The sequence below is a fragment of the Nerophis lumbriciformis genome, linkage group LG03 (assembly GCF_033978685.3).
Source record: "Nerophis lumbriciformis linkage group LG03, RoL_Nlum_v2.1, whole genome shotgun sequence".
Taxonomy (NCBI): Eukaryota; Metazoa; Chordata; class Actinopteri; order Syngnathiformes; family Syngnathidae; genus Nerophis; species Nerophis lumbriciformis.
Window position 1 is genome coordinate 46509938 of NC_084550.2, and position 17563 is coordinate 46527500.

General features: G+C 43.1%; 1 protein-coding gene across 4 annotated transcripts in view; it reads left to right on the forward strand.

The window, feature by feature from the left end:
- The window catches only part of plxnb1b (plexin b1b), a 274071-nt gene that overhangs the window by 224275 nt on the left and 32233 nt on the right, over nt 1-17563 (forward strand). For all 4 annotated transcript variants that reach the window (XR_012050329.1, XM_061937833.2, XM_061937834.2 and 1 more), the window contains 7 exons: nt 1121-1269; nt 1730-1830; nt 2890-3107; nt 3185-3363; nt 3435-3501; nt 7009-7155; nt 16550-16715. Coding sequence is in view for 3 of the 4 variants with exons in the window: in XM_061937833.2 (XP_061793817.1) it covers nt 1121-1269; nt 1730-1830; nt 2890-3107; nt 3185-3363; nt 3435-3501; nt 7009-7155; nt 16550-16715 (1027 nt within the window). In the remaining variant the exon portion in view is untranslated. The remainder of the gene's footprint in view (nt 1-1120; nt 1270-1729; nt 1831-2889; nt 3108-3184; nt 3364-3434; nt 3502-7008; nt 7156-16549; nt 16716-17563) is intronic.

Sequence of the window (17563 nt, forward strand, 5' to 3'; positions counted from 1 at the left end):
AAAAAAAAGGGCTGTCCCGATCAAATATAGGTATGGTATTATGTTGGCTTGCATGAAAAGTGTGCGATACAAGCAGTCCTGCAGAGTGTTAACTTGTGCAAAGTTGGACAGCCAGGTAACATCTAAATGTCCTCCAATAAGCACACAGGGTTGGTTTTCTTCTATTATAGTCAAGCCATTTACAAAAGGTAAACATGGTAGGCTTTCTGTTCCTTGGAGCTAGCAGCTACACAACATCTAGGCACGCAATAGCACACAAGCTAGTCATACGCAATAATTCCTATGTGTCAAAGTCAAGACCTCGGACAAGCGGAAGAAACTCTAACTACCATAACTCTTAACGACCAAAACCCAAACGACCAAAGCCCTCACAACCAAAACCCTGACAACCAAAACCCTAACAACCATAACCATAACAAATATAACCATAACTACCATAACCACCATAACCAAAACCTTAACAATCATAGCTCTAACAACCATAGCTCTAACCACCATAGCCCTAACCACCATAGTTCTAGCAACCACGGCTCTAACCACCATAGCTCTAACTACCATAGCTCTAACCACCACAGCTCTAACCATCATAGCCCTAACCACCATAGCCCTAACCACCATAGCTCTAACAACTATAGCTCTAGCCACCACAGCTCTAACCACCACAGCCCTAACCACCATAGCTCTAACCACCATAGCCCTAACCACCATAGCTCTAACCACCACAGCTCTAACCACCATAGCCCTAACCACCATAGCTCTAACCACCATAGCTCTAACCACCACAGCTCTAACCACCACAGCTCTAACCACCATAGCCCTAACCACCATAGCCCTAACCACCATAGCTCTAACCACCACAGCTCTAACCACCACAGCTCTAACCACCATAGCCCTAACCACCATAGCTCTAACCACCACAGCTCTAACCACCACAGCTCTAACCACCATTGCTCTAACAACCACAGCTCTAACCACCATAGCTCTAACCACCACAGCTCTAACCACCACAGCTCTAAAAACTACAGTTCTAACAACCATCACCATAACAACTATAACAATTCCAATATATCTCCTATGTGGCCTGCAGGAGACACCTGACATTGCTGTCCTTTATTTTCAGGTCCACATGGGAAACTTGAACTTCTCCCTTGGCAAAGTTCAGTATGACAGTCTAAGCCTGGCCACCTTTCCTGTGGAGGCTCAGATTGGTGTCGGGGTTGGAGCCTCCATTGTGGCGCTCATCGTCCTCATCATCGTACTTATCTACAGGTTAGTAGATATACAATACACATTATGTACTGTATACAATTTCTGCAGTTAAGTGGATTCATTAAGCAGATACAGTAAGTACTATCTAGTATCTTGTCTACAGTTAAGTAGATGAATGAAATACACAGTACGTACTGTGTAGTACCTATAGTTGTACTATATTGGTTAGCAGGAATACACTTCTATTTCTAAGTCATTTAATATACCAAATTTAGGAAGCCAAGTTTTATTAGTACCGTATCTGAAGTTACTTTTAGTTGCTCGTATTGTAATGTAGTACTTGTACACAGAATCGTTGTTTACGTAGTATTTGAATAATGGACGCCAGAAAGTCATGCTATGAAATAAATCCTTCTTTTCATTGTGTCTCTAATTGATCTGCTTCAACTTGCGGGACATGTTCAGGTCACATGACTCTACTCAACACTACTAAACCGGTCATCTCTTAATGCGTTGTCAGGAGAAAGAGCAAGCAGGCTTTAAGAGACTACAAAAAGGTCCAAATCCAGCTGGAAAACCTTGAAACCAGCGTGAGAGATCGCTGCAAGAAAGAGTTTACAGGTGAGACACTCAAATGTCAACATGACATTGACACTAAAATGTCAACATGACCTTGAAACTAAAATGTCAACAAAGAGAACATTTCAGTGTTTGGAACCAAACATGTTGACTTTTTGTCTGCAGTCACTGTCAAATATAATATCTGTCCAGTTCTTAATTCCTACTTTCTCAGCATACTGAAGGTGTTTGGTTAGGGGTCAAGGGTTATGGCTTGAGATAAAGGTTAAGGGTTAAGGATTATGTACTGGATAAGGGTTACATCAAGAGGTCTAGAGATTAAGGTCAAAGGATTAGGGTTTAAAGTTTCAGAGTTAAAGGTTAAGGGTTAGCGGTTAAGAGTGAGATTGTGGTTAAGGGCTAGGTCTGGAGATTAAGGTTAGGGGTTAAGGTTTAGATCATAGTTAGGGGTCAAGGATTAGGTCGAGCGAGCGATTAATAGGTTAGGGGTTGTGGGTAAGGAAGTGGTTAAGGTTGGAATTGGGGTTAAGAGTTAGGTCTAGGGGTTAAGTGTTAGCTACTGGTGAGGGGTTAGGTCTCGGAATAAACGGGTAATGGGGTGAAAAGTTAGTTAGCGGTTAAGGGTTAGGTCTAGCAATTAATGGGTTAGGGGTTGAGGGTAAGGTAGTGGTTAAGGTTGGGGTTGAGATTAAGAATTAGGTAGCGGTTAAGAGTTAGGTCTAGGGGTTAAGAGTTGGATAGTGGTTAAGGGTTAGGTTTAGAGATGAAGGGTTAAGGCTTAAGATAGTGGTTAAGGGTTATGTCTAGGGATAAAGGGGTTAAGGCTTAAGATAGTGGTTAAGGGTTAGGTCTAGGGTTAAAAGGTTAAGGCTTAAGAGTTAGGTAGTGGTTAAGGGTTAGGTTTAGGAATAAATTAGGGGTGAAGAGCTAGGTAGCGGTTAAGTGTTAGGTCTAGGGGTTAAGAGTTAGGTAGTGGTTAATAGTTGGGTATAGAGATCAAGGGTTAGGGGTTAAGGATTAGGTCTGGGGATAAAGATTTAGGGATACGACAGATGAAGGTTTCACTGACCTTTCACCCTTCACACACCCATTCTGCCCCAGACCTGATGACTGAGATGATGGACATGTCAAGTGACTTGGTGGGTTCTGGCATTCCTTTCCTTGACTACCGGATGTACGCGGAACGCATTTTCTTCCCCGGCCACCGGGAGTCGCCACTGAGACGAGACCTGGACGTTCAGGAGTGTCGCAGACAGACGGTGGAGCAAGGTCTGGTGCAGCTTTCCAACCTGCTCAACAGTAAACTCTTTCTCACTAAGGTACGGCCAGAAACATCACGACCTGTCAGCCCGGTGACTTTTTAGAGAGGAATAAAATATCCTATCTTTCCCGTAAGTTTATTCATACTCTGGAGAGTCAGCGGACTTTCTCTCCCCGAGACCGGGCCTACGTGGCCTCCCTTCTCACGGTGGCACTGCACGGTAAACTGGAGTACTTCACAGACATCCTCAAGACCCTTTTGAATGACCTGGTAGAGCAGTATGTGGCCAAGAACCCCAAACTGATGCTACGGCGGTAAGAGACGGCATCGTTAGCTCGGTTCCGCTTTCTGGATGTTTCACTTTGTTGGCTCTTTTTCTCTGCAGGACTGAGACCGTGGTGGAAAAGCTGCTGACCAACTGGATGTCCATCTGTCTCTATGCTTTCCTCAGGGTCAGTCTGGGTTTTGAATGTGTGCCACTCCAAACACAATACAGAATATGTAACTTAGATAATGGGTTTCACTGTGTAAGTAAGCTCTGAGTCACTAGAGAAAAGCTCTAAAGAAATATAATTCACTTCACTTTAAAGTGACGTAAACTCAGGTTGTGGACTCACACTTACACTTTTAAGTGCATAAGTGTGCTCACACTGAGAACTATGTGATGAAACGCAGTACACTCAGTACTCAGTTGTTGCACTCAAAAATTGTAAGGGTGCAGTGATTGACACAGAACCAGGCCTGACTCCAGTAGTTGCAATTCATTAAGGGTGTCTCGAACTTTTAAACTTCCGATACGATACCAATATTGGAGCCTTGACTATTGTCTTATACCGGTATTGATCCGATTCATTACCAGCAAGAATCTTTATTATTTTGTAGTGTGGAATGTTAGAAAAGGTTTGATTAAGTGAAATTAGTCAAACAGAGAATAATGGTTGGTATGAAAAACACTAGCCTATTTATTATTTAATAGACTTATGGTGTCTTTTTAGATGCAGTTGATTGTTTTTTTATGCTGCTACCATGCTAACATTAGCATATGTCACATACCAAGTTATTTGACCTTAAGGTTAATGGCAGTGAAATTTGAGAAAAAAGTGTAAAATAAGCTGAAAAAGTTAGCATGGTTATTAACATGTTAACAGTTAGCATGTATCACATACCACGTGATATGACTATAAGGTATATGGCTGTGGAATTAGAGAAACAAGTATAAAGTTAGCTGAAAAAGTTAGCATGTTAATGTTAGCATGCTAGCAGTTAGCATGTGTCACATACCAACTTATTTGACTCTATGATGTATGGCAGTGAAATTTGAGAAAAAAGTGTAACATTACCGGAAAAAGTTATTATACCAATGTTAGCATGCCAACATGCTAACAGTTAGCATGTGTCACTTACAACGTGAAATGAGTCTAAGGTATATGGCTGCGAAATTAGAAAAAAAAAAGTTTAAAATAAGCTGAAAAAGTTAGCATGGTTAACACGCTAACAGTTTACATGTCATATACCAAGTTATATGACTCTAAGATGTGTGGCTTTGGAATTAAAGAAAAAAGTGTCATATCAACTGAAAAAGTTAGCATGCTAATGTTAACATGCCAGAATGCTAACATTAGCATGCTAACAGTTAGCATGTGTCACATACCAAGTTATATGACTGTAAGGACTGTAAGACTGTAAGACTGTAAGCAGTTAACTTAGAGAAACAAGTGTAAAATTAGCCGTAAAAATTAGCATGCTAATATTAGCATGCTAGCAATTAGCATGTGTCACATACCAAGTTATATGACTCTAAGGCAGCGTTTCTCAAAGTGTGGGGCGCGCCCCACTGGTGGGGAATAGAGACATGACAGGTGGGGCGCGAGGAACGGGAGGACATTTCACTTTAATTATTTTTTTTTAAATTATATTCTTAGATTTTTTTTTTTTACTATGCTTTCATTTTCTATACACACTGTAAATCACTTTGTGATTCTGTCTGTGGAATCCGCTATATAAATAAATGTAAATTACTTATTTTTCCTGTAGGCTTTAAATTTTTCGGTAGGAGCGAAAGTTTGACAGACATAGCAACAGTAACTAATGGGGGCGGGGCTAAGCGGATCAAACTTTCGCGCGGATGGGTAGCAGGCTAATGTGTGGACCACAATTACACAAAATGGATACATTTGTGACTGGCACCTCAAAGGTCGTCGAACCAGAGCCAGAGCCAGCGCCTGCAGAAAAACAAAAATCTGACGGGCCTAATCAACCATAAAGCCAACCGAAAAGAAAATATGATGAAGGGTATCTTGCTCTTGGATTCACCGCAGTGGTGGTGGAGGCAGAGGAGAGACCCGTGTGTGTTCTGTCTCTAAAAGCGCTAGCAGCAGACAGCATGAGACCCAACAAATTAAAGAGACACCTCGAGACCACACACCCCCATCACGTCAATAAGCCACTTGATTTCTTTCAAAGAAAACTGATTAGAGTACCGTCAACAGGAGAAGCGCCTGGTAAAAGCTACATCAGTAAACAGTAACGCTCAAATGGCTTCATATGGAGTTGCATACAGAATTGCACAATGCAAAAAAACACATGTTATGTCCTCGGTTTCACCTATGTGCTTATTTAGGTGTCTTAATTTAATAATAATCAGGCAACACGTTTCAACTCAATGCCTCGGATCGCTCCCGTTTATTAACAACTTCGAGAGTCCAAACTCTCCCTCCCTCCCGTGACGTCACACACTGAACACATGCTACGGTGGCTCGGACATGACAAAACAGTACATGACACCTCACACAATTGCTGAGCAGCTCATTCTCCCCGCTGCAATAGACCTGGTGTCAGTCATGCTTAGTTATTTTATTTATTATTGAACTTGATGCAAGTTATACTACAGCTGCACAGTTATTTTATTTATTATTGAACTTGATGTTATGTTATGTTATTGAGTTTGAATGTATACAACTTGATGTTACTTGATGTTCAATAAATTTGAAAATGTTAAGGTTGGCATTAGCGTTCTGTTGGGGCGATGGGGGCAGGTGGGGCTTGAAAACTCCCCCTTGTCCAAAGTGGGGGATGACAAAAAAAGTTTGAGAACCACTGCTCTAAGGTGTATGGCTGTGGAATTAGAGAAAAAAATGTCACATCAACTGAAAAAGTTAGCATGCTAATGTTAGCACGCTAACAGCATGTGTCACATACCAAGTTATATGACTCTAAGGTGTATATGGCTGTGGAATTAAAGAAAAAGTGTAAAATCAACTAAAAAAACACTAGCCTATTTGTTGCAATAATTCATTACGCAGCAAATTAAATGATGTGGACACATTTGTTACTGAATACTTTCTAATAAGCTTCTCCCTTGGAGACTTTGTATCTGTAAGTAATATGCAACTATGATTATTTGATATTTGTTTATATTGACAAATGTGATGTTGTACAGTGCAATATAGTTCAATTAAGGACACTTATTACGTATGTCTAGCTTGTGTGCTATTGTGTGCTTAGCTGTTGTCTAGCTGCTAGCTATTAGTAGCCTATAGCCTTCCATGTTTTCCTTTTGTAAATGACTTGACTAAAATAGAAGAGAAGACCAACCTTGTGTGCTTAACATTTAGATGTTAACTGGCTGTCCAACTGTGCACAAGTAAACACTGCAGGACTGCTTGTATCGGAGATGATATCAGAAAGTTGATATGCAAGCCGATACAGTAGTTTTTTGACTTATATTAAATATTATTATCAGACACCGCTACAATTCACCATTGAAAGGTAGAGAAGAAGAAGCGGGTAAATTTTGTGATTTTTGATAAGCTCCGGAAATGAGTGCACTAATTCAAGTGTACTTATGGAAGTGTTCAATTTGAGACACAGCCTTTGCACATGTGTAGTGGCTACTTGCTTTTATCATCTTCTATATTGCTCGTTCTCATTGATGTCACTTTAAGTGTGTGTGCTTCCAGGACTCTGCCGGGGAATGTCTCTACATGCTTTTCAGGGCAATAAAGCACCAAGTGGATAAAGGACCAGTGGATGCTGTGACTGGCAAGGCCAAATACACTCTCAACGACAACCGCCTGCTGCGAGAAGACGTGGAATACAAAACCTTGGTGAGCAGAAATCTCCCTATGTCCATATAAGGCGGGGGTCAGCAACCCACAGCTCTTGAGCTGCATGCGGCTCTTTAGTGCCACCCTAAAAAAGGATTGGAATGGGAAAACATTTTTTTTCTGTTTTAGTATGTTTTTTGTTTGAGGACAAACATGACATAAACCTTCCCAATCGTTAGAAAAACCCACTGTTTAATATGTTTGTGTGTATGCTTCACTGATGAGACTATTTGGTGACATTGTTTTGTCCTACTAATTGCGGTGGTTCTTGAACCCACCATAGTGTGGACTGTGATGCAAAAGTTTTCCATGTAAAATATTCCACTCCTTTGTCCCATTTTGTCCACCAAATCTTTTATACTGTGCATGAATGCACAAAGGTGCGCCTTGTTGATGTTATTGACTTGTTGGAGTGCTAATCAGACATATTTGGTCAGTGCATGACTGCAAGCTAATCAATGCTATTTAGGCTAGCTGTATGTACATATTGCATCATTATGCCTCGTTTGTAGGTATATTTGAGCTCATTTAATATCCTTTACTTTTATCCTCTTTGTATATCATTTAGTTTTGCATGTCTCAAGACACATTAGCTGTATGTAATATTAGCTGCATTTCAGATAGTTTTTTGTGTGCCATGTTGTTCCAGACCACAGCAAACATTACCTAGCTTGCCAAAGACTGTAATAAATCTATTAAAAGAAGACCGCCTTAACTTGTACACACACATCTATTCTTTTGGCCATTAAAAGCCAGTAATTTCCAGTATTTTTAAGTAACTTTTGATTTACTAATGGTTTCTAATGTAGTAAAAATGTGTAGAATAAATATTACATTTCAACATTTCTGTCAATGAATATTTGCTTCAGCCTGCGACATATAGTCATTATGATAGTAGGCCAATATAGACACTTATATCATGTGTTGCCTTCATTATAACACATATATATAAGACTTTTAAAGTCATTTTGATAGTAGGCTATTGTAGCTAATATAGACACTTAAGTCATGTGTTGCCTTCATTATAACACGTATATACGGTTTTTAATTTTTTGCACCTCCAGACAGATTTGTTTTTTGTATTTTTGGTCCAATATGGCTCTTTCAATGTTTTGGGTTGCCGACCCCTGATTTAGGGTTACCACGGTCCACCTCAGGCAGGTGGGTCCAGAGTCATCCATTTGCCTGTTCTCTCTCACAACACTGAACTTTCTAATAATACAATTAGACCAAAAAACAACAAGAAAAAATGGGATAAGGAGAAAAACGTTAGGAAAAGGTTTACATTGATACAGTACTATATAAATACTACTATTAATGCACTTTAAACCAAGCAAAAAAGAGTACAGTTAGATTGATATTTGAATTTCAAAAACGAAATTCAAAAATACGATAAAGAAGCAAACGCTAGTAACAAATTGCTGATACCTTGGTTTTTATTCCTCCTAATTCCTAAATCACACCCAAATATATGAACAGAAAACACACTTTACAGAGAATATGGATCGTTTAGAATGCATAAAACAATGCAAAATACATATACATTATGAATTAAAACGTATAAATGAATATTTTAGCATACTTTTTTACTTTATTGAAGACTTTAGTTGGCGAAGACGACAATGAGCGCAGAGCCACCTTCCCACTTTGCTACCAGTTTGTTTTTGATTTCTAACTTTCTCGCCTTCTTTATGAAAGTACTGACACTCGCAACTTTCTTTGGGCCCTTGTCGAATTATGTTTGTAAAAGTTACCTCCACGGGTATTCCTTGTTTGTACATGCAGCAATGTTCATTTGTACAATAATTAAGACAGAAACAGCGAACATTTTCATGGAAAACCGAATCCTGTGACAAGAATCCTATACGTCTTCTTTTTCCCGGACATGTCCTCTTTTGCGGTCCTGTCCGGGCTGTCCGGGCGGAGTTTCTTAATTGCCTCAAATGTCCGGCATTTTGAGTTAGGGTTGCAGCTGCGTGTATTTTCAATGTACGTCCAGGGTTAAGAAGGGGTTAAAAACCAAACAAATTGTGAAGGTGTGCGCATTTTATTTTTTTTTTGCAAATAATCATTAACTTTAGAATTTGATGCCAGCAACACGTGACAAAGAAGTTGGGAAAGGTGGCAATAAATACTGATAAAGTTGAGGAATGCTCATCAAACACTTATTTGGAACATCCGACAGGTGAACAGGCAAATTGGGAACAGGTGGGTGCCATGATTGGGTATAAAAGTAGATTCCATGAAATGCTCAGTCATTCACAAACAAGGATGGAGCGAGGGTCACCACTTTGTCAACAAATGCGTGAGCAAATTGTTGAACAGTTTAAGAAAAACCTTTCTCAACCAGCTATTGCAAGGGATTTAGGGATTTCACCATCTACGGTCCGTAATATCATCAAAGAGTTCAGAGAATCTGGAGAAATCACTGCACGTAAGCAGCTAAGCCCGTGACCTTCGATCCCTCAGGCTGTACTGCATTAACAAGCGACATCAGTGTGTAAAGGATATCACCACATGGGCTCAGGAACACTTCAGAAACCCACTGTCAGTAACTACAGTTGGTTGCTACATCTGTAAGTGCAAGTTAAAACTCTCCTATGCAAGGCGAAAACCGTTTATCAACAACACCCAGAAACGCCGTCGGCTTCGCTGAGCCTGAGCTCATCTAAGATGGACTGATCTATGACAAGTGAGGTGTAAAAAAAGTGAGCTACCACTGTATAGTAAATAATTCTACTCATTAGTTCTGGGTAAATATCACTTTAGTGAGTGTATAGCACACTTAATACTAGACTGACCATACGTCTTCTTTTCCCCGGACATGTCCTCTTTTGCCGGGCTGTCAGGGCGGAGTTTCTTAAATGCCTCAAATGTCCGGCATTTTGAGTTAGGGTTGCCGCTGCGTGTATTTTCAATGTACGTCCAGGGTTAAGAAGGGGTTAAAAACCAAACAAATTCTGAAGGTGTGCGCAGCAGCATTGGTGAGGGAGGGGCAGAGACAGAGAGAGAGAGAGAGTTATGATAAACGCGCATGCGTCGCCAGGCTCTGCTTTTTATCCATAGTTTTATCAGATTTAATTTTTTATTATCTATAGCAGGGGTGTCAAAAGTGTGCCCCGGAGGCCATTTGCGGCCCACAGCTAATGTTTTAAAGGCCCACGGCACATTCTAAAAATACTATTAAAATACACAAAAACATAACAAAAGTGAAATAAAAAAGCTTAAAGGTGAAATGTAATTTCGAAAAAGTTGCAATGTTGACTAATAAAACAAAGCTGTTTTTTTTTCTTTCAAACTGTCATTGCTCAAAACATAATATTGAATCAAAATCAATGTTATTATGAATTATTGACCTATCCAAGGTTCCGACTACTTCACATCAATTATTCCACTTTGAAAAATATTTTTGATGGAAGATTTTGCATATTTTGTGTTTGCCATTAAAAACATAGTTTTGTTTTGACAAAAAAGGGCGGAAAACAAACAAACAAAAAAACAACATAAAAAAACTAAAACATTTTGAAATGAGGAATAGATCTGAAGTTGATGTAGACTCCAGAGATGTAAGCGTTAAATATAAAATGTATGTATGCCCTGGCACACCATTATCATCATTTCATGACCGATGCAAAACACTTTTTACACTTTTATACTGAAATAAATACACCTACAACTTGTTAAATAAAAACATAGAAAAAACTACCAGCAGCGGTAAAGTTTAGATCCATGAAGGAAAGAAGAAAGTGAATGAATGTTTATAACTGAATACATTTACATATGTATACAAATTTATTTTTTTATTTTTTTTAATGAATTAAGTAATGTTTATGACAACCTTTTTCCAAAACACAATATAGAATGTGAGATATAACAGGATAATGCATACGTTTATCTTTTTTTTTCAAAACGCTTACAAAAAAGTGGGGCCCCAAAAATTTACTGTGGGACCCCATTTTTATGACTTGATGGGTCCCTGGGACCCCATTTTTGAAAATTCTTAGCGCCAACACTGCTGTCAACAGAGGAGAAAAAATGCTTTATTTAAATAAATATATTATTTATAAGGCAAGTTCGAGTATCATAGGCAAATTTTCACCAAGTCCCGGCCTTGGCACGCATATATGTGTCCTCTTTTTGGGGTTTCAGAATATGGTCAACCTACTTAAAGGCCGACTGAAATGCGATTTTCTGTCACAGTCTCTGTTTGTTTGTCTCTGTGTGTGTATTTGGGAGAGTGGGTGTGTTTTGGGCGTAGGCGTGGCTCTAGCTCTCAGCCTGGCACAGCTGATCCCAGCACCCTAATCACTCACCTGCCTGCCATCAACTCATCACCTGCAGCCTACAAATGTTTGGACTTCACTCGGCGCGATCGCCAGATCGTTTCACCTTTCTACATGTGTTCCCTACCTGCCGTGTGTGCCTGCTCAGCCTGCTAGCCTCAGCCTGCTAGCCTCAGCCTGCTAGCCTCAGCCTGCTAGCCACAGCCTGCTAGCCTCAGCCTGCTAGCCACAGCCTGCTAGCCTCAGCCTGCTAGCCACAGCCTGCTAGCCTCAGCCTGCTCACCACAGCCTGCTCGCCTCAGTGTGCTCTCCTGGACTGCCAAGCCAAGGACTACGACCTCCCTCCGCACCGCCCTTATGACTGTGCCATTGACCTGATTTCAGGAGCTCCCCTGCCTTCCAGTCGGTTATACAACCTGTCCCGCCCTGAGAGAGAGGCGATGGAGAAGTACATCCATGACTCATTGGCTGCAGGCATTATTCGACCCTCATCTTCCCCACTCGGTGCAGGTTTTTACTTCGTGGGAAAGAAAGATGGCACTCTACGTGCCTGTATAGATTTTCGAGGGTTGAATAATATCACCATTAAAAACAAATACCCACTGCCTTTGCTGGCATCTGCCTTTGAACCCCTCCAAGGAGCAACTGTGTTTTCCAAGATAGACCTTCGCAATGCCTACCATTTGATTCGAATCCGAGCTGGTGATGAATGGAAAACAGCCTTTAAGACTCCCCTTGGTCATTTCGAATACTTGGTTATGCCCTTTGGCTTGACTAATGCCCCATCAGTTTTTCAAGCTCTGGTGAACGATGTCCTCCGAGACCTGATTAACCGCTCCGTCTTTGCGTACCTGGATGATATCCTGATTTTCTCCCGCAACTTGGAGGAACATGTGGTTCATGTCAGACAAGTGCTCCAGCGCCTTCTTGAGAACAAGCTCTACATTAAAGCAGAAAAATGTGAGTTCCATGTTCAGTCCACAAAGTTCCTCGGGTTCATTGTTGAGAGTGGTCAAATGAAGGCAGACCCCGAAAAGGTGCGAGCTGTGGTGGACTGGCCTCAACCAACCTCAGTTAAACGTCTCCAGAGATTTCTTGGCTTTGCAAACTTTTATCGCCAGTTCATCCGGAACTACAGTCAAGTGGTCGCACCCCTCACAAGACTCACATCTCCGTCTGTCCCATTCACTTGGACAGCAGAGGCTGACGCGGCTTTCAAGGACCTTAAGAGACGTTTTACCACAGCCCCTGTCCTGATTCATCCTGACTCCTCACGCCAGTTCATCTTGGAAGTTGATGCCTCAGAGTCTGGAGTGGGGGCTGTACTATCCCAGCGTTCTGCCAAGGACCAGAAGCTCCATCCTTGCGCGTTCTTCTCATATCGGCTAGAACCTGCTGAGCGCAATTATGATGTAGGTAACAGGGAGCTGCTGGCTGTCAAACTCGCTCTGGAAGAATGGAGGCACTGGCTTGAGGGAGCAGAACACCCATTCATCATCTGGACAGACCATAAAAACCTGACCTACATTCAGTCTGCCAAGCGTCTCAATTCCCGTCAGGCCCGGTGGGCTTTGTTTTTTGGTCGATTCCGCTTCACACTGACCTACCGTCCAGGATCCCGCAACGTCAAGCCGGATGCCCTGTCACGTCAGTTCACTTCGGAGGGTCCCACCAGTCCTGAGCCTATTCTTCCGGCGTCTTGTGTGGTGGCCGCAGTGACTTGGGAGATTGAGTCGGTGGTCCGAAGGGCTCAACAAGACCAACCAGACCCGGGTAATGGTCCTGATAACCGCCTCTTTGTGCCTGACGCTGTACGTTCACAGGTTCTTCTGTGGGCACACACTTCCCTGTTTGCCTGCCACCCAGGAGTTGGCCGCACCATGACTCTCCTCAAACGACACTTTTGGTGGCCTACCATGGATGCTGATACCCGTGCCTTCGTGTCTGCCTGTACTGTGTGTGCCCGTGGAAAATCCTCCAATCGACCACCTGCTGGCCTACTCCATCCCTTGCCAGTCCCAAGCCGCCCCTGGTCTCATATTTCACTGGACTTTGTCACTGGCCTCCCGCCTTCTCAGGGAAATTCTGTTATCGTCACTATAGTGGACAGATTTTCCAAATCAGTGCATTTCGTAGCTCTACCCAAACTCCCCACGTCCCTGGAAACAGCCAAACTCATGGTCCAGCATGTGTTCCGTCTGCATGGAATTCCTTCAGATGTGGTCTCGGATAGAGGGCCTCAGTTTATTTCGGAGGTTTGGAAGGCTTTCTGTCGGGCAATTGGAGCCACTGTGAGTCTGACTTCGGGTTATCACCCTCAGTCAAATGGGCAAACGGAACGGGCAAATCAAGACCTAGAAGCAGCCCTTTGATGTGTCGTTGCTAAGAACCCCTCCTCCTGGAGCACCCACCTGGTATGGGTTGAGTATGCCCACAACTCATTACCCTGTGCAGCCACGGGAGTGTCACCATTTGAGGTGTCCTTAGGTTACCTGCCTCCGTTGTTTCCTGCTGAGGAGGATGACATCTCTGTACCTTCAGTCCAGGCTCAGATGCGGCGTTACCGCAAGGTGTGGAAAGATGCTCGTGCTGCCCTCCTCAGCTCTGTGGACCGAAATCGTCGGTATGCTGACCGACACCGAAGTCCGGCACCAATATACCAGCCAGGTCAGCAGGTGTGGCTTTCCTCTAGAGACCTTCCCCTGAAGGTGGACTCAAAGAAACTTGCACCCCGGTATGTTGGCCCTTATGAAACCATTTCCATCATCAATCCAACAGTAGTTAAGCTCAAAGTACCTGCACGCTGGAGGGTCCATCCCACCTTCCATGTCTCCCAACTGAAGCCTGTTTCGACCAGCCCACTGTCTCCCCCTGATACTCCCCCCCACCACCCCGTGTCATCGACGACCACCCAGCCTACACAGTCCGGCGGCTGCTGGATGTGCGCCGTCGGGGTAGAGGTCTGCAGTACCTGGTGGACTGGGAGGGGTATGGACCTGAGGAGCGTTGCTGGGTGCCGCGCAGCTTCATCCTGGACCCTTCCCTCATCTTGGCCTTTCACCGCAGTCACCCGGGCAAGCCTGGGGGATCGCCTGGAGGCGTTCCTTGAGGGGGGGGCACTGTCACAGTCTCTGTTTGTTTGTCTCTGTGTGTGTATTTGGGAGAGTGGGTGTGTTTTGGGCGTAGGCGTGGCTCTAGCTCTCAGCCTGGCACAGCTGATCCCAGCACCCTAATCACTCACCTGCCTGCCATCAACTCATCACCTGCAGCCTACAAATGTTTGGACTTCACTCGGTGCGATCGCCAGATCGTTTCACCTTTCTACATGTGTTCCCTACCTGCCGTGTGTGCCTGCTCAGCCTGCTAGCCTCAGCCTGCTAGCCTCAGCCTGCTAGCCACAGCCTGCTAGCCACAGCCTGCTCGCCTCAGCCTGCTCGCCTCAGTGTGCTCTCCTGGACTGCCAAGCCAAGGACTACGAGCTCCCTCCTTTCCCTCTGGTTGTATTAATAATAACCCTTGAACTTTAAATCTGTGTGTCTTTTCTGCATTTGGGTCCACCAGTTTTACCAACCGTGACATTTTCTTATTCAAACGGGGATAGCAGGTCCATTCTATGTGTCATACTTGATCATTTCGCGATATTGCCATATTTTTGCTGAAAGGATTTAGTAGAGAACATCGACGATAAAGTTCGCAACTTTTGGTTGCTGATAAAAAAGCCTTGCCTGTACTGGAAGTAGCAGACGAGTAGCGTGACGTCACAGGTTGTGGAGCTCCTCACATCTGCACATTGTTTACAATCATGGCCACCAGCAGCGAGAGCGTTTTGGACCGAGAAAGCGACGATTTCCCCATTAATTTGAGCGAGGATGAAAGATTTGTGGATGAGGAAAGTGAGAGTGAAGGACTAGAGGGCAGTGGGAGCGATTCAGATAGGGAAGATGCTGTGAGAGGCGGGTGGGACCTGATATTCAGCTGGGAATGACTAAAACAGTAAATAAACACAAGACATATATATACTCTATTAGCCACAACACAACCAGGCTTATATTTAATATGCCACAAATTAATCCCGCATAACAAACACCTCCCCCCTCTCGTCCATATAACTCGCCAATACAACTCAAACACCTGCACAACACACTCAATCCCACAGCCCAAAGTACCGTTCACCTCCCCAAAGTTCATACAGCACATATAATTCCCCAAAGTCCCCAAAGTTACGTATGTGACATGCACATAGCGGCACGCACGTACGGGCAAGCGATCAAATGTTTGGAAGTCGCAGCTGCATGCGTACTCACGGTACCGCGTCTGCGCATCCAACTCAAAGTCCTCCTGGTAAGAGTCTCTGTTGTCCCAGTTCTCCACAGGCCAATGGTAAAGATTGACTGTCATCTTTCGGGAATGTAAACAATGAAACACCAGCTGTGTTTGTGTCGCTGCAGCCGCCCGCAATACACCGCTTCCCACCTACAGCTTTCTTCTTTGCTGTCTCCATTGTTCATTGAACAAATTGCAAAAGATTCACCAACACAGATGTCCAGAATACTGTGGAATTTTGCGATGAAAACAGACGACTTAATAGCTGACCACCATGCTGTCCCAAAATGTCCTCCACAATCCGTGACGTCACGCGCTGACGTCATCATACCGAGACGTTTTCAGCAGGATATTTTGCGCAAAATTTCAAATTGCACTTTAGTAAGCTAACCCGGCCGTATTGGCATGTGTTGCAATGTTAAGATTTCATCATTGATGTATAAACTATCAGACTGCATGGTCGGTAGTGGTGGGTTTCAGTAGGCCTTTAATACCTGTACTGGCACTGCACTGATACTGTGTTAGTGTTCCATAATGGTCATCCACCACCTACTGGATTACATTTGATCTGCAAATAAAATTAATAGTTAGCAAATATCATTATTTCAGGGGTTTTTTAATGAATAAATGTGCATACATAAACAGGAAACACGCATCTCTGGTCAATGAGCCAAATACATTTACCTTATTTAGAGCTGTAAGATCATAAGGATCCCTGAGATTTGTTTTAATAACGAGTAAGATTCAAGTCGGTTCGTGATTGAAATCCTGCTCCGTCTTTTTTCCAGACTCTTAACGTGTTGGTGCAGGGCGGAGGAGCCAATGAGTCGCAGCCGCTGCCCTGCAAAGTGCTGGACTGTGACACCATCACGCAGGTGAAGGAGAAGCTTCTGGATCAGGTGTACAAAAGCACCTCCTTCTCTCACAGACCTCATTCCGACTCCTTGGACCTGGGTGAGAGCACACCTAAGTCTGCATGTTTAATGACTACTACTACAACTAATAATAATGATAATAACTAGAAAATCTAATCCGTGAGTTTTAGGTGTAACTGTACAAAATGAGATAAAGAGCTAGCCTAAAACGTTTGCATTCTACCATTAGCATGCTGCACTTATTAGCATGTGTGACATACCAAGTTATGTGACTTTGGGGTCAACGGTTGCAAAAAGATCAAAAAAGTAAATGCTAGCATGCTAACGTTAGCATGTTAACAATTAGCATGTGTCATAATCAGTGTTGGGACTAACGCGTTACAAAGTAACGCGTTACTGTAACGCCGTTAGTTTCGGCGGTAACTAGTAATCTAACGCGTTATTTTTTATATTCAGTAACTCAGTTACCGTTACTACATGATGCGTTACTGCGTTATTTTACGTTATTTTTTATGTAGTATCGGCTAGAAACTGAGGATCTGATCGTGTTTTATGGCAGCGAAGCAATGACATGCTTCTGATTCTTCCTCTGCGCTCTCTGTGTGTGTGTGTGTGTGGGTGTGGGGAGGGGAGGGGGGTGCGCAATACAACGTAAACTGTTGGCCAACAAAAAAGTAACCACAGAACACTATACGACTATACGGTATAGTGTTCTGCGGTTACTTTTTGGTTGGCCAAGCGGACGTGACGACAGGCTGCCTCACTCAGGTCCACACGGACCTGGAGGGGCGTACCTTAAGTCCGGCTGGAAATCGGGAGAAATTTGGGAGAATGGTTGTCCCGGGGAGAGGCACTGAAATTCGGGAGGGTTGGCAAGTATGAGATATTCTCACTTCTTTTCTTTTGTCGAGCACAAAGAAAATAACA